Source organism: Sinohyriopsis cumingii, chromosome 7, assembly GCF_028554795.1.
Source record: "Sinohyriopsis cumingii isolate HCF-2022 chromosome 7, ASM2855479v2, whole genome shotgun sequence".
Lineage (NCBI taxonomy): Eukaryota > Metazoa > Mollusca > Bivalvia > Unionida > Unionidae > Sinohyriopsis > Sinohyriopsis cumingii.
Genome location: NC_142967.1, coordinates 22446461 through 22471744, shown reverse-complemented (window position 1 = coordinate 22471744; position 25284 = coordinate 22446461). Strand labels below are relative to the sequence as shown.

The 25284-nt window shown below is 35.0% G+C and overlaps 2 protein-coding genes across 5 annotated transcripts in view; one reads left to right on the top strand and one right to left on the bottom strand.

Annotated features, from left to right (window-relative positions):
• Positions 1 to 868, bottom strand: part of LOC149794872 (anaphase-promoting complex subunit 4-like) — a 194249-nt gene extending 193381 nt beyond the window's left edge. The window contains exon 1 of one of the 4 annotated variants that reach the window (XM_089964520.1): positions 836 to 868. The gene's annotated coding sequence lies outside the window, so the exon portion shown is untranslated. The other 3 variants (XM_089964519.1, XM_089964522.1, XM_089964521.1) reach the window with 3 other exon arrangements.
• A 73-nt stretch (positions 869 to 941) lies between these two features.
• Positions 942 to 25284, top strand: part of LOC149794870 (rho GTPase-activating protein 19-like) — a 107077-nt gene continuing 82734 nt past the window's right edge. Inside the window, exons 1-2 of the mRNA XM_089964514.1 lie at positions 942 to 998; positions 6194 to 6376. Coding sequence (XP_089820640.1) covers positions 6334 to 6376 — 43 coding nt within the window. The 5' untranslated portion in view covers positions 942 to 998; positions 6194 to 6333. The remainder of the gene's footprint in view (positions 999 to 6193; positions 6377 to 25284) is intronic.

The following is a 25284-nucleotide window of genomic DNA, read 5'->3' as shown; positions in this document are numbered from 1 at the left end:
ACATGTGAAAACTAGAGACAGTGAGGACTATATCGCTAGGAACTAATACTTGGGGCAGCGCTAATGTTACTCTTACCTTAGGATGAGCAATTTAAATTTCTGGACAATAACCCATGGATACAAAGATGTGCTTTTCTCAAAAGATGAGGGGTTTTACTTATCATCCACATAAAAGGTCTGTTTAAATAAATTTACTAATTACTAGTGAGTGCTCCAAAAGTCCAAAAAATCAAAACACTTACATTGTAGCATAAAACATACCAAGCACCAATGGTCTCTGCCACCAGTAACGTCAGAAAAAAAAAGGTTGAAGGACAACTTTTTGTTCTCATGGCAGCCTTTTTTTCATGTTTAGGTACAGGGCATCTGATCGAACAGGCTTTTTAAAAATTCAGCCCCATTCATATATTACTATAAAATTCACGATAAGTTTCTCAGAGTCTAAGTGAACATAAAAAGGAAACCTTTATACATATAAAGTACTATCATAAACACATATCAATTGCTTCAAATGCAAGTAACGGTAACAAATAAAAGCAGTGCCATTCAAAGTCAGTGTACAAACATCACAATATATAGAGAAATTACACGAACCCGCTGTTCTCCGCTACTTTTTATTCCGTTTCCCCCTGCATATAATGCCAAAGTCGGTGTCTTATATTGTGAGAGAGAGAGAGAGAGAAATGTACAACATAGTTTATGTTATTCTTATTAAACTTAATTGCCGGTTACTTGAGTTTGTACGGATACGTTCGACAATAAATGTATTTCTTTCACAGTGTTTCACTTTTCGATTAGAATATGCAATAACAAACTTCATCTGTCACATTCTTACATGCGTGCCGCCATGTTTTGAGCTTTACTGTTCGGCTCGTTAGCTTATCCAATCAAGCTTCACTTAACAGTAACAACTAACCAATCAACATTTTCTGTTTATATGACGCGGAGATTTTGACTTATGAAAATAGCCGTCAACTGGAAAATTTCACACCTATTAGGTAAGATATTTGCATGTCAAAGAAAATGGCCTAAATATTTATTTGCATGTTCCTCATTACTTTAGCGAATCTTTATCACAACTCATTTATTTATAAGGCATGACCTACAAAGCCGACCGAAAGCAAATCTCTTATGTACACTATGGTCAATAGGCTACGAAGGGTTACCGTTATCTAAATGAGCATCATCACCGCCAAACCGTTGTTGGAATTATCTGTCAGTTTGTACAACTGCTCGCTTCATATTGTCCGATTGCATTTTACTTGATAAGTGAACAAAAATCCACTGCTTATGATTTAAAATGTATGAATCAGTTGATATTTCTTGTTTAATACCATTTTTCAAATCCATCGTAGACAGTGCATTCCCAAAAAAATTTACGTTTTGTCCATAAAAAGACGAATAAGCAGACAAAATACAAATACCAGTATCAGTATGGTGTACGTATAGTATGAATGCTTGAGTGTAATACAGCATGGATGCTGGTATTTTGTTTGTGTGTTTTATATTTTGACAATAAGCCAGTCACTTGTGATATTACACAAAGACCAAACGCTACCTACAGATAATAGTGCCTGATACCATTCTCTTCATTTGAGATTCACATGGTTAGTTGAGCCCCAAGGTCAAAGGCACAACAAGGGTGAACTTGCTTCAGGCTAACTAGGTATATACTATATATAGTACATGTAAGATGAGCTAATACTAACATATTTTTTTTCATTGTACACAACTGCATACACAGGACTGAAATTTTGATAACTAAATTGGCTACCTCATTAGGATTTCTTATTTACAATGTTTATGCATTTTAAAGTGACTACAAACAAGATAACTTCATTTTTTGACATAATGTGTGGATTCTCTTTGTATTATAATAAAACAGAAAATGTTGAATATGAATCAGATTTGATGTTTCAAAAACTTGCATTTTATCTTATGCCATATTGAGACAAATATTGGCAAGAATGTGGGACTTAAGTGCATTTGAAGTGATGTTGGTCCTAAATGAATATGGTTCCACATCAACATCCACAGTGACCATATTTATAACTACTTTATTTAGAGAGACCGACACAAATAGCTGAAAAGCTAATCTTTTTGAGGCCCTCGTGCAAAGGGACATATTTATATACAAACAGACATGCATTTGCACACACATGCATGCATATACAGCAGTATATCCAAATATTCAATATATTCACTTTGTTTTCTTTGTCATATATATATATATATATATATATATATATATATATATGTGTGTGTGTGGCTTGAAATTATTGGTCTGCTATCCAGCTGTTTATAATTTTTCTGGCAGATCAGTAAAACACAGCAGTCACTAATCCATTGGGGCAGTGAAAATTGCCAAAAGTCACTTATCATAAAAATTTTAAAAATTAAGAACCGCTCATGAGTGAATATTAGCTTTAGTGATTACTATATCTTTTTATTGTGTAAAGTGAATACCTTCCATCACCCCGCAATGGAAACTGTACAAGCACAAATGGATAGAGTTTAAACCACTAATTAAGTAAATTAGTATGATTTTTGGCAAAAGTTTTTGTGCACATGGAACAAGCCTGGTGTACTGCCCATAAGCACTAATCAACTGATGATAAGAAAATTTTTAAGGTCCCTGGTTAGTGTTGACCAATTAGAAAAGGTCACATTTGCTGACTCAGCGAATAATCCAGAATTATACCAAACAGTGGGTTTTAATAAATATTTGTTACATTGCATGACATTTGTAAACATTTGGAAGAATTAGCAAGGCGTGCAACCTGTCACCAAAACGGCAGAAATTAGATAATGGCAAGAATGTGATCACATAAATGGTCAGTACTATGAAAGCACCAGAATTTTAGACAAATTAATACAAATGGCCTAAGTATAATCCAGGAAAGGCTGTGATGTTGTGCAATCTGCAAAGTGCTATGAGAATTATGAAAGATCAGGGATACATGAAATTAAGACAGAAAGTTTGTTCCTCAGAAGAACAGCAGATTGTGGCATCTTTGAACAAAAACTTGCCTTGAAGAAACTTGAACATGAACTTTAACTTTTTGTGAGTCTTGTTGGTGATTAGTTTTTATTGTTTTGAGTTTATCTGTATGAATAGTATATGTAGGTTTGGAATCTGAACTTACTTTTCTTTGATTTTACCAGGATCAGTGATATGTAGGCACTTACATGGTGATCCTGCAGGTTAGTGCAATACAAATCGTAATTTTGAGCCATATATCTGTTAGCAGTTCATGTTGGTTCTCAGTGTGTGATACCCGTAGTCACTATAACCTGCTTGATTATTATTGTTACACAACTCTTTGTATTTATATCTCTTGTTGATAATTCCCCCTAGTGATTCTAATATGCAGGAGTGCATACTTTTTCTTAGATTTTGTCTATAATGTTTATTTTGTATATGTAGGCTCTCCATTCTCCTGACAATGTTTATTTTGTATATGTAGGCTGTTTATTCTCCTGATAATGTTTATTCTTTATATGTAGGCTGTTTATTCTCCTGATAATGTTTATTTTGTAAATGTAGGCTGTCTATTCTCCTGGTAATGTTTATTTTGTATATGTAGGCTGTCTATTATCCTGACAATGTTTATTTTGTATATGCAGGCTGTCTATTCTCCTGACAATGTTTATTTTGTATATGCAGGCTGTCTATTCTCCTGACAATGTTTATTTTGTATATGTAGGCTGTTTATTCTCCTGATAATGTTTATTCTGTATATGTAGGCTGTTTATTCTCCTGATAATGTTTATTTTGTAAATGTAGGCTGTCTATTCTCCTGATAATGTTTATTTTGTATATGTAGGCTGTCTATTCTCCTGACAATGTTTATTTTGTATATGCAGGCTGTTTATTCTCCTGACAATGTTTATTTTGTATATGTAGGCTGTCTATTCTCCTGACAATGTTTATTTTGTATATGCAGGCTGTCTATTCTCCTGACAATGTTTATTTTGTATATGCAGGCTGTCTATTCTCCTGACAATGTTTATTTTGTATATGTAGGCTGTTTATTCTCCTGACAATGTTTATTTTGTATATGCAGGCTGTCTATTCTCCTGACAATGTTTATTTTGTATATGTAGGCTGTCTATTCTCCTGACAATGTTTATTTTGTATATGTAGGCTGTCTATTCTCCTGACAATGTTTATTTTGTATATGCAGGCTGTCTATTCTCCTGACAATTGTTTATTTTGTATATGTAGGCTGTTTATTCTCCTGACAAAGAGTTTGTTTACCCAGCAGCATTTAAAAAAAATTATTTTAACTATGTCTCTGAAGCCACTGGATATATTTGATTATGGAAGAAAAAAAGAGTGGACATTTAAGATCTCATCTGGAATACTATTCCAGAGCAAAATTGCCATGTATTGGAAACTTCCTATGAATAATTCCTTATTTGGTTTGGTAATTTTTATACTTTTTCTTAGACACGTGTCTCTGGTGGCGAGTGTTAACAGGCTGCCTGCATTGGAATTGTGACTGTAAATAAATAGGAACTCTGTTATTAGATGATTGAGGACATTGATTTTGCAAAACTATAATACATAGCTAATATTTCTATGAGTATAGATTAAATATTAGGACCATTATCAACAGAGGTAAACATGTATATCTTAATCTGAATATAGGATATTGGAATTCCCCCATAGAATAAACTGGTCTATCTCATATTTGCCATGTTCTTTATGATAAATTTAGTAATAGACCTTATTTTGTTGACAACTTAGAATGTTCTTGAAATTAAATTTTGACCCTCATCCTGGTTCTATTTTTGCATCTTTGCTTTTTATATAATGTTGTTTACTTGAGAAATTATTTATACTTGTCTTAACATCTTGAAGCAGAATTAGTCTTATTGCTCTGTTCAGATTTTCATTTAGGTGGAATTATTTACTCAAAATATTTACTTGAAATACAATGTGCTCATCAGTAATATCCTTGAACTGGAACATTAATTTGGAATTATAGTGAATTCAGATAAGAACATTTTGGCTTATATTTCCTTGATACATCAAAAGACTCTTAGCACATTATTACAATTTAGGCCATTGGCACATTACCACATTCAAGACTGCAGGCAGATCAACACACTCAATATTGGAGCTTATTTGGAATACATGTACCACAAGAATTGAGTTGGAACTTCATACATTTGGACTTATGATAAAAGTTGTAGGACTATTTGAGATTTGATCCACAATACTGTAAGTTCTTTTTAAATTTCCACTTGATATTCTTGGGAAATAAATTATTTGTCAAATTTTACAAAACTTGTTGGTTTTTGCTCTTTTCTGTTCATTAGTTAAGACAATAAAATTGTGACAGATTGACCTGGGTGAGTTTTTTGTTAAAATTTTAGTTTTTATATAAAATGGCATCTTGACTGCAAAATAAGAAAATTAGATGTAAAAAGTATGTGTTATGTATGAGTAGTCTTCTCTTTAAAAAAAAGTATCTACTGCACATGGCCAAAGGCATAGAGGAACATACTGGGTCTATGTCAAAAACTTTCTAGAACTATCTGGAAGAGTTCATCAACAGGAGAATGAAATTTCATTATATGGCTGTGGAGTGTCTGTCCTGGAAAAGGTAAGCTATGCAGTTGCAACCAGGAGGTATTACATTATTGAAGCTTGTTTATATCCACCCACCCTCAACATCATTTTGAAAAATTTAAGTTATGCTTTAAGTGAAAGCAAGGTGAAAAAACCTATTATTATAGCAGTATAGATATTTTTGGATTTTTACAACAGATGCAAAGCTTTGAACAATATGTAACTTCATGATTATAATTCTTTAAAGAAGGAATGTTTAATCATAATGGGGGATTTTGATGATTACAGTACCACAGTTTGACACCTGCATAAGCCTGGTTTATTGTCTTTTAGGCTTTTAGTTTCCTTTGACCTTTCCCTTTTTTTTGATGTTCTGACATTTACCAATGTTGGGGTGTGGGGTCAGAGCTATTGGCCTATCAGAAAGGTTAACTAAGTTGTTAACTATTGTCTGGTTTTATTTTGAATAAAATTTCTTGCATTCAGAATTTGTTAAACCTTTCTGATGTAGATGGGGGGGTGTCTGAGTAAGCTAAAAAGTGTTTTCCTATTCCAATAGTTTGATACATATATGTTGTAAAACTGATTTCCTTCATTAAATCATCATTTCAGGCTCTTACTCCTTGAAGATCTCTGAAGGCATCAAGTGTGTCAGCTCCCTGTTTTGTATTTGGTTTTCTCAGGCCAGGAGTATTTTGAGAAAACAATAACCACTGTCCAGATGTTTTTGTTTCCATCTTTGTTTTTTTCATATGCTTGCATGTCAACAGTGTCTTCCTGCTGCTGGTCATCCACGTGAGTAACATTTCTCTTTTTGTATGGAAATCTTTTTCTTATATATTTATGTAATGCATAGTTGGAATTTTCAGTTAACCATTCTTTCATCATTTTTTATTTTATGTGTTTCCACGATTAATGGTAGTATATGCAACTGGACTTTCAGGATCATGGTGAAGATGTCTTACATTTCTATTTCAGTCATTTAAAATGGTATACAAATCTTCAAGGCAAACCTTGTGCTTGAAAAATTGTCTTTGACATTTTCAACATACTGTAATGTTTGATCATCTTACTTTCACTATTTATTATGCTTAACTTCATTGAATATAATCAGTTAATCTTCATCTTTAATAGCGGCAATAACTTACCCATTGCTATTGTGTAGCTTTTACTTTTCCATGTTGAAAAGCTCATCTGTTTGATGTGAACACATACTCACACAGAATGGAGAACTGTCATAAAACATTATCCACTCAAGCACTGATATTTAGAACAGTCACCTTTTTCAAGAACACCATTTTAATGGTTGTGTTGTTTATGATGGATCGGGGAAAAATTTGCTTTTCAAGTTTGAAACTTCTTTCCTGCTTTCCCTTCAATAATTTATACATTACATGTCTCATCCTCAGTTTAGATGTCACTGACTCCTGCCCCTTTTTAGTAACTAGTTCTGATAAGGGCCTGTTATGTTACCACATTGTGTCCCAACCTTTAGGGGTTAGGGTACACCTCTCACATTTTTAATATACAATTAATTCTTGATAAGTCTTGTGTAATACATAATAATACAACATTGTCCTACCTCAACTTAATAGGAATTCTTATTCCATTATTTTGAATATTAATTAAAAATATCCATTTGGTGTGTTTTTTCAAATTCATCATTGTACAGTAAATATGGTTCACACGACTCATGATGCTTTGTTATTGTGTATTTCAGTATTGCTACTAGACAACATAAAAAGCTATGATAATTAAATGTCTTCCATTTTAAGAACTGACACAAATTCCTCACAAGTATTTCATGATTTACCTTTAGCAAATACACTGGGTTGTATATAGCATGCACTTCATACAAAGCAAGTGAGTTTCAAATGATAAGATACACACTCTTCATTACTGTTCCTCTTTTGCATTTTATTTTACCTTTAGCAAATCCACTGGATTGTATATAGCATGCACTTCATACAAAGCAAGTGAGTTTCAAATGACAAGATACACACTGTCTTCATTACTGTTCCTCTTTTGCATTTTATTTTACCTTTAGCAAATCCACTGGGTTGTATATAGCATGCACTTCATACAAAGCAAGTGAGTTTCAAATGATAAGATACACACTGTCTTCATTACTGTTCATCTTGTGCATTTTATTTCAGAGAACAATGTTAAGACAGTCTGGGAAGATGTGGCCACACGGAAGGGGCCCTTGGGACACTTACCAGACTGCCTTACATGTTCAAAGTGTACACATAAGAATCAGTCTTTATGCACAACATGGACTAATCAGATATGGAAAATATCCAGTTCCTTACGTTTAGAGTACGGGATTACCAAAGACTTGATCCCTATGACCGTTGAGGTTGTGTTGGTCAAGTCGTCTTGTACTGATCACCAGCTTCACACCAGTCATTCAACATGGTACAGGGATAGGGATCATACCAAGTTTCCCCCTCTCCCCCACTCTACCAATACAGCAGATCCAGACTAGGGATGGTGGGAGATTAGACCAATATTCACCTCGCCTTCCCTGTTGTAGGGGATGGTCTGTTCTTCCCTCTACCTTGAGAGCTATGGTTTCTGCTTTGAGTTATCGGGTTAATTCCCCAAAGTGGGTATTCAGCTGGAGCCTGGATGCACCTTCCCATTAAAGCATTTGAAGATGTTGAGCAGAAAGTCCAATGTTGGTCACTATGGCTTCAAATGCTGACCTTATCTCAGCTACTTCATTATACTATGCTGAAAGAGGCCTCTCTGAACTGAGATGCATTACAATGCTGGAAGCTGTGGCCAAGACTCCCAACATTCACTTTCCATCACAACGGCTGTATTCTGCAAACTTCTGCACATCCACTGCAACGTTGTACTGGGCTCCTTGAAAGTCTTAATTAACCACAGTAAAGACCTGCTAACAGCTGCTTCAATGGAAGGTGAGACCCTCTTTGGAGGACTCATGTCTACTATGGCTTCACAAGATTTGATGGATTATCAACATATATCCTTCACACCTGATCCTGACCCATTGCAATTGGCCAGGAAGCAAGTAATGTGAATCACCCCTTGTTCGAACAGAGGCAGCCACAGTCCAATGTGCAATTTCTAATGAGACCTCATCAGCTGGGTTCACAGAATGGAAATCGCATAAGAATAGTCTCTAGGAGGAGGTTCTGTAACCCACCTTTCGGTGGGGGTGGGGGAGACAGCCCTACACTGTATCCTACAAAGCATTTATCTCCCAGCCATCCCTGCAGGTGCTCATCTATGTCTCTTTTTGAAGGTCAAGCATCATGGAGGATGGGTGAATCCTTTCTCTTGTAATGGTTACTGACTTCAGTTTTCTGAAACAACCCTCTCTATCATAGACTCCCATGTTCTTTCACCAGTCCAATCTGGTGAAACTAAGGAAAGAGCTACATGCCCTTTTACACAAAGGGGCTGTCGAGAGGGTCCTGAATGATCAATCTCCCGCAATCAACTCTTGAAACTTCCAGGTCAGCAAGAAAAGCTGGAAATTTTGTATCATTAATTCTGGTGTAGCTTTTCAAAATGGAGACCAGTTTAACCTGTTTTTTCTGCAGTGGCTTTTCAAGATGGAGATCATTTCCTCAATTCAGAACATGATGCATCTGTCAGATTGGACAGTCTTGATCTACCTTCTGGATACCTATTCACTCGTCCTGATATTTCCTCCTATTTGTTATTACTAGGGAGTTTTTCTGTCCCAGGTTCATCCATTCGGAATCGCTCCAGCATGACTGGCTGATCGACGGTGTTCAGGTTTTGTCCCTTCATTGTTGGTCCATAGTACAGTGTATCCCCTGATGGTGAAAGACTGAGAGTCAAAAATCCGTGTTAGAGTTAGGGACTAAACTGAATAAAAAAGAAACTTTGGCATCAAAACTGGGGGTCAAATAAAAATTTTGGGGTCCCCGAAGCACAAATGAAGGTAACAGTAGACACTGATAGTAATTCTGTTGGGCATCTTACCCAGCCTCAATAAGTTAGAGCTCATTCCTTCTCAGGACATTGTTTATGTGGCAGTAAACTTCCTCACAAACGATCTTTCTTGCCCCAGCTGGTACCTGTAAAAATCCATTGCTGTCTTGACCCAGTTTCATACATATGGGTTACATGCATCATTGAGACGCTTGTTCTTATAACATTTGTAGATACAGAGTACTGGGAATTGTGGGGTTATTGTACATTTCATAACCGTAAATGTTTAATAAAGTTGTTTGCAAGTATTGAAACAGCTTATTCATGTGATCAGCTCTGGTGGCCTTAGCAGTTTTTGGTTAGATGATGTGCTTTCATTTGTGAGCTCTACCAAATAGCTTGACTCTGTGTGTGTGTGTGTGTGTGTGTGTGTCTCAGGATGTTTTGTATGGTGTGTTATCAAAGTTGGAGTGACCTTAACTTGATTTATGAGTGAATGTCTTTTTGTTATATAGCTCCTGTTGTTTGATTTTATAACAACTCCATCAGGCAAAGAAGAAGACAACAAGGGTTTCTTCCCTTGAAAAATATTTTCTGGTGCATGGACACCATAACTGAGAAAACCAGGCTTAGACAACCAGACATAGATAAGTTAGGTTAGCAGATCATGTAGATTTCTCTTTGGCATGGGTGAGAAAGTACTGTCTTGCAGTTGTCATTTTGAAATCATGTGTGCACCACCCCCTGGACAGGAAGTCCCAAGCCCATGGGATCCTAGTGAAGACTAGAAAGTAAACATTCTTGTATTCATGGTTTCACCAATAAATCTCCCTTTCATAAAACCTGTAAGGCTCTAAAATAGAAGGAAGAATCTTGTAGTCTGCATTAAGCAGTGAGTCTGGTCTCCAAGTTGTTGTAGATCTATCGTTATCTTCATCTGGAATGCATGTAATGAGTCTCTGTAGACTGTATGTTGGAAATGTTTCCAAAACAATTTGTAGAATTCATTTTTAAATCTGTTTGGACTGGGATTAGTTTCATTTGTAGTCACCTGGTCATAAGACCAAGTGATCTTAAAGTACAGCACAGATTTCATCATTCTTCATGCATTGTGTTTGTCAGAAGTTTCTGTTTTAATCTTGTTCTCAAAAACTCAGATTTTGCATCTGACAAAAAAGTCTTTCAGATCTGCAATGATGTTAATCTGCCGTCAAATAATTAAAAAAATAGTAAAATCAAATTAAATTTCTTCTCAGAAATGTATAAATGAAATTTGATCAATGTTGGTACATCTGCCTTCAGATATGGCTACTGTTATTAAAGATGGAAAACACTACAAACTTCTTCCAAACCAATGAGTAGAATTTTGAACAAACTTGACAAAATGAATCTTGGCATGAAGACCTCTAAAGTTTCTGCAAACAATACCAATATGTCATCAAATATGGACTTTGTTACTAAAACTTTGAAACCACACCATGAAATCAACGTAGCATAATTTAACCAAATGTAAAAGAAAGTATCATGTCATAAAAGGCTTTAAAATTTATACCATTGATGCTAATATGCCATGATATATTACCACCATTGCTAAAGAAAAAGATGAAGAAATTAAACAGCTACAAAATTGCAGAACAGAATTTGCCAGAAATTATCCTGGAATGAAAGCCTCACAAATTTCTACACATGATGCCAATCTGCAATCAGATGTGGTTGTCATTACATAGAATAGAAAAACATGAAGCATCTGCTCCAAAACTTCTGAATAGAATTCAACCAATCCTAACAAGGGCAGCCTTAGGCCAATTGGACAGATTCAGCCCAGTTCAGCCCTGCACTCACATTGGCCTCCCACATTAGTAATTTTAAAAAAATATATATCTATAGAAAGAAAGTAATTTTAAAGAAATGGGAGAAAATTTTAAGTTCAGTATAATATAAAACTTGTTTCAAAGTTTATTTCCAAATGCCCTGCTCAAATCATGGGGTCCATGCCAAAATGATCCAAATCGGGCCTCTTCTTTGCAAAGGTTGATGCTGAATCTTGATAGAAAGTATCCTTGAATTGAAACCTTTCAAGCTTATACCAATTTTGCTGATCCACCAGTAAATATGGTTGCTGGTATTATTAATATAAATACACAACTGATTGCCATCAAATATGGCCACCATTACTAAAAACAAATTCTTTAAATGCTGTCTCGAATGGAGATCTCTATTCACTGAATTGATTTTCATGAAACTTTATACAGAGCATCCTGTGATAGAGACATTTCACATTTATGCAAAAGCTATGATCCACCATAATATGTATCTATTGTTATTTAAAATAGAAAAACATGTAAACAACTTTTTCTCAAAGTCTACTCAACAGGACATGACCAAATTTAATGCAATGTATCCCGGTCAGATGTATTCAAATTATGTCAATCCACGATAAAAAATGGCTTCCATTACTAAAAAAAAAGGACTATGGCTCTAATAGAACATATTTTGATAAACCTTTGAACAAAATTTCACCCATCTTCACTAGCCAAGGCTCCAATAACCCTATCTACACCTTGGCATATCAAGCAGATATTTCTGAGCTTCTGGTCTGTGAATTTCATTGGATGCTGCGGCAAGCCAGTGGTCCACATCAAATCAAAATTGTTCAGATTTTAACACTGTTCCTACGTCATTGAGACAAGGGGAGCACATGACTTGAATGGACTGATAAATAAGCCATTTTCCTGTATTGGTCTGTGTTTGCACAAATACCTTTAAGTCAAATACACCTGTAATGGCTTCCCTCTTGTACAAAGTCATACTTTGGATGTTAAACTTAAAAAGTATCCTTTTTAGGTCAGTTGCCTCCACCATTTTCGGCCGATGTACAGTGCATTATGCTGTTGGTTAGTTGGCATTACATACTAAGGTAGGCAATCCATTAAATCAAATAAATGTCGCTGGCACAAAGCACCGATATAGCTGTTCAATCCACCAAGGTGTAGATAGGGTTATCAGAATCTTGACTAGCAAAGATGAATTTGACCAAATTTGAAAAAATGCATCCTACCTTAGATTTTACTGTTTTATACAAAAGATGGTGATTCACATTCAGACGTGATCACCTCTACAAAAAATAGGAAAATCTAAAACAGATTGTTGCACCATCAAATATGCATGACATTTTGAAAAAGAAATACCTTTTCATTGACTTCTCAAAAACTGCTCATGGTGAAAGCATCCTTGCATAAAGGTGATTCTCATTTTTTCAAATGCTGTGAAGTAGCCACCACTGCAGAAAATAAAAGCATTTAAACAACTTTTCTGAAGAACCACTTAGCAGATTTTACCAAATATGATAGAAAATATACTGGGATGAAGCACCGACAAGTTTGTTCCCATGATGCTGATCCACCATTAAATATGCCACCATTACTAAAAATTAAATGCTTTTGCACAAAAAAACCCATTAAACGAAATTTGAACATGGCTATCATTATAAAAAAAAATACAAGAGAAACCTTTAAAACAGTGGTATCATCCTTTTTTGGCTGGGGGCCAAAACATAAAATGCTTAAGGTCATGCCGGTTGCATAAAGCAAGAGCAGTTCCTTATCACCAATTATACAAATTAGTTCAAATGCACATTTTCCAAAGGACTGCCTACATGGCTGCTAGGTGCATAATGTGAAGGATTGGGCCATGGGTTGGATATCCCTGCTTTAAAAATGTCTCCAAGAAAGCGGTCAAAAGTATTTGCCCAAAAAGATCCTGTGGTCATGAAGTTCCTTCACTGTTCAAATTCATATGATTCTGATAAGATATCAGATATGGCAGTGTTACAACAAAAAAAATTAAAGACTGTAATTATCTGCCATAAATTATCATGACCATTACTTCTCAAAATGCTCAGAGCTGAATTTGGGTAAACTTGCCAGAAAGCATTTTGGCATGAGAATTTTTCAGACTGTTCAAATAATTCTGATCCAGCAACAAATATGGCCATCAATACTATAAGTTAATAAACCTAAAATGACTTTCTCAAATTCTGCTAACAATATTTTACATTTTAGAGAAAGCATGCTGGCAAAATGGGATTTCAAATTTGTACAACTGATGCCTGGCCACCATCTAATATGGCTGCCATTACTAAATATAGACAAACTTTAAATAACTTCTTAACATAATTTTGCCATAAGTGGCAAAATGCGTTGTGTAGTTTTTTTCAATATTTATGCAAATTATGTCAGTTTTCTGGCAAATATTGTTTTCTTGACTAAAAGTGGAAAACCTCTTGTAAACAATTTCTTTTAAAAAAAACTACTCAAACAAAAATTTTACCAAATTTTGCATTCAGATATTAAGCATTTTTAAACTTGTACAAATAATGTCAAACTGCAATCAAATAATTCTTGTAAAGAATTTACGAAAATGTTTTGGAGCAAGTTTGATATGTTTGGTTAAATAAAGTTTAACAGTTTCAAGTATTGCCTTATTAAAATGCCTGAAATACTTATCACATGTATTGTGCATTACATTATGTCATATATTTTTATTGTCATTGCTCGCAAGTAATTTAAATAATATATAATAAACAAATATGATTTTCTCTTGAAGTACTTGCAGACTTTATTGCTAAGAACAAAGAAAGTAAGGATCTTTAAAACAAAATCCAGAGAAATTTGGTAATTAATCCAGGCTAATCAAACAGTTGGTCTTGAACCTGCAACCTTCTGGTCAGGTGTCCAACACCATAGCCACTAAGTGCTCTTGGGTGTGGATCATCTTTTTCAAGTAAAGACTCATGCAGTAGGGCCTCAGGAGAGTACTGATAGTTGGAAATGTACACTGACTGCAAAGATTAAAATAACTTTCCTTGTAATGCAATGTAAGTGTAACAAGATAACTGGGTGAGATTTCAGATTTACAACAGAATACTTTTGATGGTGATACAAATACAATGTTTAATAACGAACAGCTTGAATGAGCAATTAATTATGATTAATATGTGCATGTATGTGTGTGTATATGATCCAACTTAATAATGAAAATACAAATAATTGGCTCAACACATTACAAGCACAACAGTTGAATAATTCACAATGATTTCATAATGAATGAATGAATGAATGATGCATTTTACTCAAATAGTGAAATTATGTAAACAAAAAGGGACAGATATACAAATTATCTTTACAGTCCCCAAAACACACTGGGTTTTACAAACCCCAAAAATAGCCCACAGCTAAAAGATTACAGGTATGGAGTTACACTCCGCCACCAGCACATTTGGCTACCAGTCACGCTGGCCAATCAAGCCATCAGTATTCCAGGTTGGTCAATCAAGCAGTCAGCACCCACCATTCTCGGTCAGCGATGCCTGATCACCTGCTACTTGACCAGCAACACTGTTTATTCAGCTCTATGGCTGCAATGTTTCAGCTTCACAGCTGCTGTGGTTAACTTCTAGGGTCAACTCCAATCACTCCAATAACTGTTCGCTCAGGTCAGCTCTACAGCTGATCACTCGGGTCAGCTCTACAGCTGAAGATGTGCAATTCTTTAAAGTAGACCGCTCACTGACAAGACTTCTGTAATGTGAAGATTTAATCTTACTGTGAGGCATTTATACACAGATGAAGTCATCATACATTGTCTGTGCACTGGAAACATTTGGTTTTTCCCATTAAAAGCACTTCACATGTGTAGCATAGGATGAAGCAAACTCAGTATTTCAAAATATTGTACAATATACATAAATCACCCTTGGGTATCGTTATACACAAAAAATGAAACCTGAGTACAGGTATTTAATAAATAAAAGGATTTATACAATTCCATGACAGTAAGTGTACTTTGATAGTGGAGTAATACATATTATAAATTAGTCAAGTCCCCAGGGAAGGGAGGGAGCCAAGAGAAAATGCTGGTATCAGGAATGACTTCTTGTATGTATGCATGCATTAAGAGTGATCCTATATTCTAATTGCTCATACTTGACATTTTTTTCCTCCCAACAATAACATGGCAGACATATATTATGAAATCAAATACATAAACATTCAAAGTGAGTTGAAACAACTGAGAAGACATAATGACCAAACAATCTTTGTCAGCATCGTATGTATTAATTGTCTGCAAAGAAACAATCATTCTACAAACTAGTCACCATAGAATTTTACCTTGTTATGATGTTTATTTGGCAGTTTATTGAATAAACATTTCGAAAGACATGCTGTTAAAATGGTATCTAGACTTCCTTTGACTGATGTCTGGTAGTTCAGACTTTGCTGGTCAAAATCTTTTTCTACTGGACACATCTTGCAAATTCCAGGATTTCAAGGACATTTATTTTTAGAAGTATAGCTATCTAGTCTAACAAAGAAGATAAATCACACCTTTGTTAATAGACAATTTAGCAACAATATGCTCAAACATTTCTTTTACTATTTCAATACAAGTGTGATTTTGCATTTACCACCTGTGTCACCAGCTGAAAAATGTCATGCTCACTTGGGACCCCTTTGTATGCTCAGTTGTTTCATGATAGTTTCACTAAATTACTCAGAGTTTTGTATTTCAGCTTCAAGTTTCTGAAATGTTGTTTCCTTTTTTCCCAGACATGTGATCACCCAATTGATTCTAATCAGATAATCATGGTAATCTTCCACTGTTTTGGCTAAATACTTTTTGGACCAAATTGATACCTTTGGTCTGTTTTATTACAATTAAATTAAATTTCCAGTACCCAGGGCCAGGTCTAGGTAATGCAGATATAGACAATTTTAATGTTATTGCTGAATGATCTTTTTTATATCCAGGATTCTATGACATTTAAAAACATGTCTTCATATATTAAAAAAGTCTTATCTACTCTCTTTCACAAATTTTGCTAGTCACTAAATAAATAATCTACTACTTGGATTGACTGTTCTCCATGGATCTAGTTAATTAAGTTGGTTCTTGAAATTATTGACTGCTGTTTAGGCCATAGGTAATTTACAACATTATTTATGCAATATAGTTAGGCAACATCAATGGAGGTGGAGGTGTTCATGTGTAATAGGTGAACAAGTCACTAATAATACAGGAAGTTCAACATAAAATTCAATTGATCAGATAATAGGGAAATTAATGTATTGTCTAACTTTACCTTATTTCTTTTGGAATGCTTTTCCAAATGAGTGAACCTGAGTAGTTGGAACATTGTTTTTTAATGGCACTTTGTCTGGGGTTTTTATTGCAAGAAAATGGTGGCAGAAAAAGACCTTAACTTAGCTGTGTGCCTTGTTCTTTTGCATGAAATAACTTATGTGGACACATTGGAAGTTTCTTTCACACATTTAGCTTTTAGCAGGAAGATTCTTTCATTAACTGTTTTAATTTTCATAGTATTTATTCCATAGTGAACAACAGTGACATACAATATAGCTATAATGGTTGTCATCTTGAAAATCTTGTTATCATTACTCTTCCTTAATGCAGCCATGGTCAATATAAGGTTTTCAACAAAAGACTTTTTATAATATCTGGCTGGTCCTAAGAAAGAATGGTGCTGAACTTGCAACCAATATGGCCATCGTTATTGCTACTGCTTCTGATGGATGGTCATATTGTAATGATGTCAGCAAAAGAATTTTTATCATATCTAGTTGGTCCAAAATAAAAATGGTGCCAACCATGCTTCCATTATGACTACCAGGATTGGCCTTATTGAAAATCGTGTTGTCATCCAAATATATCATCTGTTGTTTCAACAGTCAGCATTGAAAATGAGGAAACTGTAGGAAGAGTCGTCTTATTTATTGGATGGAACCATGGTAACTCAGTTAGTAGAGCATCTGACTCATAACCCAAGGGTAGCAAGTTTGATACCTGGCCCAGGTCATATGTTTTGTTTTTTTATTTTCCTTGATGAAAGGCACTTAACTTCCATTTTCTTAGCATGATACAGCCATTGTTATGTTATAAGAGCCATTACAACCAACACAAATTGAGAACAATCTTATATTGGATTTCTTGAAATTCTTTTTAGACAGTAGAGTGTCAATTACTTAAGAGAATTGTGTTCATTTCAGGAATTGCCAATATGCTTAAAACCTGATAATATTAACTCTAATGGTCATAGCCTTCCAGAAGTAATATGTTATCACTACTACTAAACTGTTTCCTTAATATATTCTTAGGATTGCCATAAAACTATAAACATATTTATAATTCTGGTTGACTCTTAAGGAAACTAAGGTCCCATGGATACCTGTATGGCTGCCATGGCAGACATTTTGAAACTCTTATCGCTGCTACTCCAAACTTATGGTCATATCAATATGGGGTTTTCACAGAAAGAATTCGTATGATTGTCTAGTCTCTCCTAAATGACATGCCACTCTGACATCCAGTGTGGTAGCTATGGCTGCCATCTTGAAAGCTTGAAATAAGAGGTCAGTGTGACCTACATTTTATACTTGCATGAATTAAGCATTGGTGTTTATGTTGACATTGTGTTATGTGGTGGTGGTAGTGGTGGTAGATTTTGTTATCTAGATTATGATCGACCACACTGTTATTTCCTGGATCAAGTGGATAATAAAAATATGAAATTAATGGATGGAATAAGTAGAGATCTGAACAGAGATATAGAATAGAACATCACAAGTCCCCATGCATAAAATATAACAATTTAATCAATTATATAAACAAATTAAAATGGTTCAAGAATTTTGAAAGATGAACTGCTATTAGAAAATAATTACCCAAACATTATTACAAAATGCAGTTAGTAATTCCGTTTGCCTATATATAACCAATTTCATCATAAAATCAAGCAAGTGTTCGAAATCAATAGTCCAGCATGACTGCATAACCTCCAGACTCTTTTCTGGTCACTCCAGATTCAACACCATTGGTATGATGGATTGATATATCCCTCTGACTTCTCATGTGATGCAGCCTATCCAGTGACCTCTCTCTTGGATCCAGATTCTTACGAGTCTCAACTGCAATATGAATCCTTTCTATGTCTTTGTTTTGTTGCTATATTGGGTCATGTGTGGAACTATTTCCCTTGCACTCTTTCCCGACTTTTCCAAATCGTCTCTTTACACTCTTACAGAATTGCCTCACAAAACTTCCAATATATGTCTCATGGATTTTGTTTAACAAGAAAAAATACTTGCTATTCTTCTGAGTCAAGATCCCAGCTAGACTGACGAATTTTTCAATGTTGAACATTATATAACACAAAATTTCACTATGGGAATCTCACTCATTTTTTAGCTTAGCCAATCAGGATTTGATTTATCTAACTGCCAAAACTTAACATATGCCTATCCAAATTTAAGTAATTCCTCATATTTCTGCATTTCTCAATAAAGCAATTTGTGGAAAGTTTCATCTTATGACATATTTCAGCAAGTACAAAAACTGTCCCTGCATCATTTCAACTCTAGTCATTTTCCCCAACACTTAGATCTGAATTCACCTCACCTTGGCCAATCTCAGTCTGGCCATTCTCAAATGGAAACCTCACTCAAAATCAGTCATTCGCAAACCATGAACATTAAAGCACTGTATTCTAGCATAGGCTCTAGTCTTAACATGCTACCTAAAAACATTCATCAATTTAATTGGCTGTGTGTCATACTGACCCTGCAACTGCTCTTGAATTTCCAACAAATTGACGCTGTTACACCTTAAATTAATTCATCCATTCTACCCTACTCAACAGACCTTTTGTCACCATGTCAGCAGCAGTAATAACGTTGTTTCATTGATAAACTTAATAATTGCTGTATGCATATAGTTGATCCTAAATGAGAATAATGTGACAGATTTCATAACAGTTACTGCTGACATATGTAGAAAGGAATGTTGCCCAGACTTTGCTTTAGTTGCATTTCAACCACTGTCCTGGTCTTGTGAAAACAAGAACACGAGTGAAAATGGATTTTTATCTAAGTCAGTTTTGGATATATGTATCTGATAAAGAATTTTAATTATACATTCGCTAACTTAATGTTTTTTCTAGTTATCTTTTCCACAAAGAATGCTATTATAGACCAAACATAACACGTGGATAATTGACATCAACATGGATGTTAGTTCAATTATCTATCCGTAATACCATGTTGATGGTCAAAGGCACCGACAGAGAATTTTGTACCTCACTTAACATTTATCTTCTAAACATGTCAACTCGTTTAAGTAATTTTAAAAAAATAGCAAAGTTGGTATGCTCAGTTTTTAAAATATCATTTGGTTTCAGTACTCATTATTTAAAAAGAATAAAAAGATAGAATGAATGGACTTACTGTGGATTTCTGGAAATTCCATTTGAACAGTGGAACATCAGTATAACTTCAGGGGACTCTTGTCTTTTACTTTGTTTCATAAGAGACAAATTTCGTTCTATACCCGGAGTTAATAGTGCTAGGTAAGTGATGTCATATTGATGGTGTCATAATGTTTTCATCACATACTTTCACGCTGGGTAATAAGTGTTGATTTTACAGACTACCTTAATTATATGTTGATAAAATCAAGGCCTGGAAAGTACTAAAACAATTAACATTATCATGCTTTAACCCAAATGTTACTTTGCATTTTTTGTTTTTAAACAGTTGCAGTCATATTGATCATTTGCATTAATTCAATAAGAAAGGCCCCTGTTTTAAACTGACATTGTTTTTAATCCAATATATTAAAAATATTGATAAAATGTTTGATAACTGATCCATAATTTTTGTTGTAGAAGTACATTTTATGAAAGAAAAAAAGCTATATAATGTCCCATGACATAGTATAAACTAAATCCTTGTAAATAATTACACCTGTCTTGGAAAGTACCTAAAAAATGTTATTGAATTGTATACTTCTAAGGCTGTTTTGGACCCTCTCAAGTTCTTTCAGTGCAGTAACAGTTTTGAAATTTGTTTTTTAATCACAGATGTAAAAATTGTCAAATTTATTAGAATGTTTTTAGTGACATTTAGTGAGAAGAAAATTTAATGATTGAATAATGAAAATGTCATTAGGATAATTTTATGAGACATGACAGGATTTGGACACATTTCAAGTGATAACTTTGTCTCTAGGTAATTACTCCTAAAATGACCCCTCAGATTGGTGTTTCAGCTGTAACCCCTTGCATCCAAGTGTAACCAAGCAGAAAAAATGACCCTTCTATGACCACTTCAAACAATACATTGCAGGGACTATCCAGTGGTTCAGTTTGGGTTTCAATGAAACTGGAATTAAGCTAGTCCAGTCCATTGTGCACAAAAGTTAAAAACTATCTGTCATTCCTGTTTTACAAAATGCATGCTTGGGTAATGGTCACTGAGGTAGTCAAAGGATTGTTTGAAGCATCCGGCAGATTAACTATCCCTCTTTTTTTGTCTGGAGGTATCTGGAAATACTAGCCCCCACATGAAAAGACATCATGTGGCCAGATATTTTTATTAGAAGGTACCCAGAAATAGTAGACATTTGGCTAGTTATGGTCTCCTGTGCAGACACTACTGAAGCTGGCATCACAACACCATGAGAACTACTGAAATTGTTTTCAGCAATTAGTGGCCTTTGCTCAGTTAAAAATGAGATTAAGTTCATCTGTGTCATAAGACTAATTTAATGGTCTTCTTTGGTGTCTGGATTACCTAGCACAGGTTAGAATTTGTGCTCCACATATGACATCCTTGTACAGGTACATTTTGAAGACTAGAAAATGTGTGTGTGTGTATATATATATATATATATAGAGAGAGAGAGAGAGAGGGGGGGGGGCTCAAAAGCAAAAATCCTTTGGACCCACAAAAGAGTCGTATTTTAGCAGTTTCAGTTTACTTTGACAGTTGTAAAAAATGTATTTTTTCTAAACAGTTATGTTGCAACTGAGACAAAGAGATATCATAATCTCGATCATATTCCATAATTAAGCCTGAGAATGGAATATTTTTGGTCATAGCTAAGCTAATCCATTACATGTATTACACAAGATCATTCAGTTTGTTAGATTTGCTGGTATTGCATGCATGCACACTATTGTTTTCAAATTCGTTCTTGAATAATTCCATTTTCTTTACAGTATCCAAAACAGTGGATGTTCCTACATGTATGCCAAACATTTCCTCTATTTTTTTTGTCTGTGTAGGTATTGGCACAGATTCATACTTATTGATAAGACTAAATTATCCTGTAATGATCATTAAATCCTATGTTTTGCCGTCTTTCTGACATCTTCAGATGTGGATAAAGATGAATGACAGTCTTGGCTACTTAAATAACTGTATGTAATGATTTATTTTCTCCCTGGAAAATCATTGATTTGATTATTTAAATTTACGTTGTTTTCACCCAACTGGGCATGTACGACGGTTTATTCTTGCACCACAAGATGTTTAATTGATCCTGGGGGAAGGAATTAGGGCCTCATACTCCAGGCATTTATGTGTTCAAAGAACACTGATTAATTTGGCCATCAGGTCGTGGGACTAATTAGTCCCTAACGACCTGATTGTAGGGCTGTCATTAGTGGGAATGAACCCGACATGTACTAATGATTAAAAAGTTGGTATTCAGTTTCAATTGAACGCACCAGGTGTCAACCCAAACAGTATGTAACATCCGCTATGATTGGTAGGCAGCAGTGACATCACATTAGGACACCTGGTTTATTGACGGGTGGAAATGGTTCCACATCTCTGTCAATCTACAATGTCCAAGAGAGGCAAGGAACTCGGCAAGCCAGCCATGGATGTCGTGTACTCCCAGAAATGCCAGCCCGTACTTGTTTCAAATCTACTCTAGTTATTCTAATGGACAGTAAAATATCAATGTGTTAGCCACCTATGCAATTAAATCAATCCAATGACTCAAAATTTTTCCTACTTCTTAACAATCTGTCCAGTTCTAGTACATAGTGTACATAATAAAATTCCCTAATTGTCCTATTTAACTAATATGTCTAAGCGACATTTACAAGTTTTGTCACTATTAGGTCATAAAAGTTTTAAGTTTCGATGTGGAATCAGGTTGCAGTAAAAATAGTTTTATCAAAATGGGATACCAAGCCAAAATGGTTCCTTTAAAATAAGAGGCAATGTGAGAGCCCTGAGAAGGGCTATTGATGTCAGCAGCCTGAAGGTGTCCCTGCAGTTCTCGTAATCCCAAGTTTCAGCCGCAGTATGTTTTTCCTTGTATGTTTTTGTGGGAAATGCCTCGTACCCACAGGTAATTGACAACACATTGGCAAATTCCACAAGGGTAGTAAGTGGGCAGTCCTCATAGGCTTTCAGGTAGTGCGATAGTGTGCTTTGAGTAAATAGCCATTGTTGAGTACTGGGTTTCTTCTTTGTTTGAAGTGATCTCCAGGCCATATACTTAATAGAGGTGATTAGGTTTTTAGCCTTTTTTGCATCAGTTAACATATCTAGGCAACCCAACATTGTAGCGCATTGTTTAACCTTTATTTCTGCACTATCCTCATCCTTCCTTCCTTCCACCACTACCATAGGATCTTCTGTTTGCTTATCTTCTTTTATCTGTGGTGGTTTCTCAGTCCTTGTGAAATCATTTGTGCAACTCTGGCTTATATAATACTGGTTTATTGTCTACAATGGCAAAGCATCAAAGGAAGATCTCATTCCGCGATATTTTATTTTGTGAAAAACAAAAAAATGTTCTATTGATAGTGCATTCCGATAGTTCCCAACTATGGGCTGCAGATGCCTGGATTGCTGCAGGGTTATTCCAAGGGAGCCTATCAGTACATTTGTTAGCTTATAGGGGTTTGGGAGTTAAGGGGTCCACTGAAGTATACAAAATTTGGAATAATGCAGATGAACATGATTTTTCAGTTAGTTGCAAATTTTTATTTATGAGAAATATGATTTTCAGTGATTGTATTAATGTACTAGTTAAGCATCCCTTTATTGATATTAAGGATTAAACCAAACCCTGGTCTGGAAACCTGGAGATGTTATTTTAATTTTATGCGCCTGAATGTTCAGAGTCTTAGACCTAACTTTGATAAAGGTAAACATCAAAGGAGTCTGACATATTGATATTCATTGAGACATGGCTTCATCTGACTAATTTCAATTGTGAAATAGTTATTTCAGACTTCTGAATTGTTTAGGAAGGATAGGGCTACTCTTGGCAGTGGTGTGGCTCTTTTTGTGTAAAAAGAAATCTGCCATTTCAATGGTCCAGTTACATGGACCTTCTTGACCTTGAATGCATTTGGATAGAATTAAACATTAATGAGAATTGTTAATTGCAGGAATATACAGTCTGCCCAGTTGTGATGTATATGATTGGGAGCATCTCGAATTAAGTATAGAGAGAGCCTGTGGATTGCCGCTAATCATATATGATTTTAATGGGAGATTTTAATGAAAACTGACTCCTTCCAAGCAATAAACTTTCATTGTTGTGTTAGTCAAGTAATCTTCACCAGTTAATAACCATCCCAACACATTTTAAAGAACAGTCAGAGACCATGATTGATCTAGAGACCATGATTGATCTAATTTTTGTATCAAACACTGACTTTGTATAATATATCGACATTTTGGATCCATTTCACGTAGGTGTTCATTATCACTGATCTATACATGCTACATTTAAAAAGCTACCATCTCAAAACTACCATGTTGCAAAAGAGAAATCTGGTTTTATGACCAAGGGAATTTTACTCATCTGAATTCAGTGGTTGTGTCTTTTGCTTGGTACAGTGTAATTTACAAAAATAATCTCAGTGTTAGTGTTGAGACTTTTATAGATATCATCCAGGATGTAGTGAGGAGATGTGTACCACATCAAGCATGTTATTATTCATAGTAAAGACCCATTCTGGATGCCTAATGAAATTTGGAAACTAATAAGGCAGAAAAAAAAATGATTGTATGACCAAGCGAAATATACCCCAAATCCCATTCATTGGTTTCTCAATTGGCAAACATGGTTAGTAACGAGATTCGGAAATCTAAATGTTGCTATTGTAACACTGATGGAAAAATTCAGGTATTCACATGGAAACCCCATAAATGATGGAAACTGGAGAAATTCAAGGAAGTTCAAAAAAGAAATCATGCAGATATTTTATTGCAGCAACTTGTTATGAACATATGCAAGGCTGCATATCTTGAGCTGAGACGCATCAGCTCAATTCGCAAATATCTTTCAGTTGATGCCACTAAAACACTTGTGTGTTCATTGGTTCTTTCAAGACTGGACTATTGTAACTCAATTCTGTCTGGTTCATCTCAATATCTACTCCAGAAACTTCAAAAAGTTCAAAACACAGCTGCTTGGATCATACTTAGAGTACCACGATCAGAGCACACCTCCCCACTGCTCTGTACCCTACACTGGCTATCCATTCAATCCAGAATCAACACAAAATTTGTTCTCTGTGCTATGTTTCACTGATGGACTCCAGCCCAACATACATATTCGACCTCACCCATGTGTACACACTAGCAAGATACTTATGCTCCTCTTCCGACAATCGTATACTCATTATTCCCACTATGAAAACAAAATCATATGGACAGTGTTCTTTTGCATACCAGGGCCCAGCATAACGTGGAATGAATTGCCCACTGAACTTAGACACAAAGACACCATGATCCCATTCACTTATTTTGACGCAAGAATAAACTTAGAGACCTAATAATGTCATGTTTATTAATGTTTTCTAATTTCACGGTGTTTGTTTTTGTAATCATATCATTATATGTTTTTTATGCTATAGATGTTGTCTAATGTTGTAAAGCACT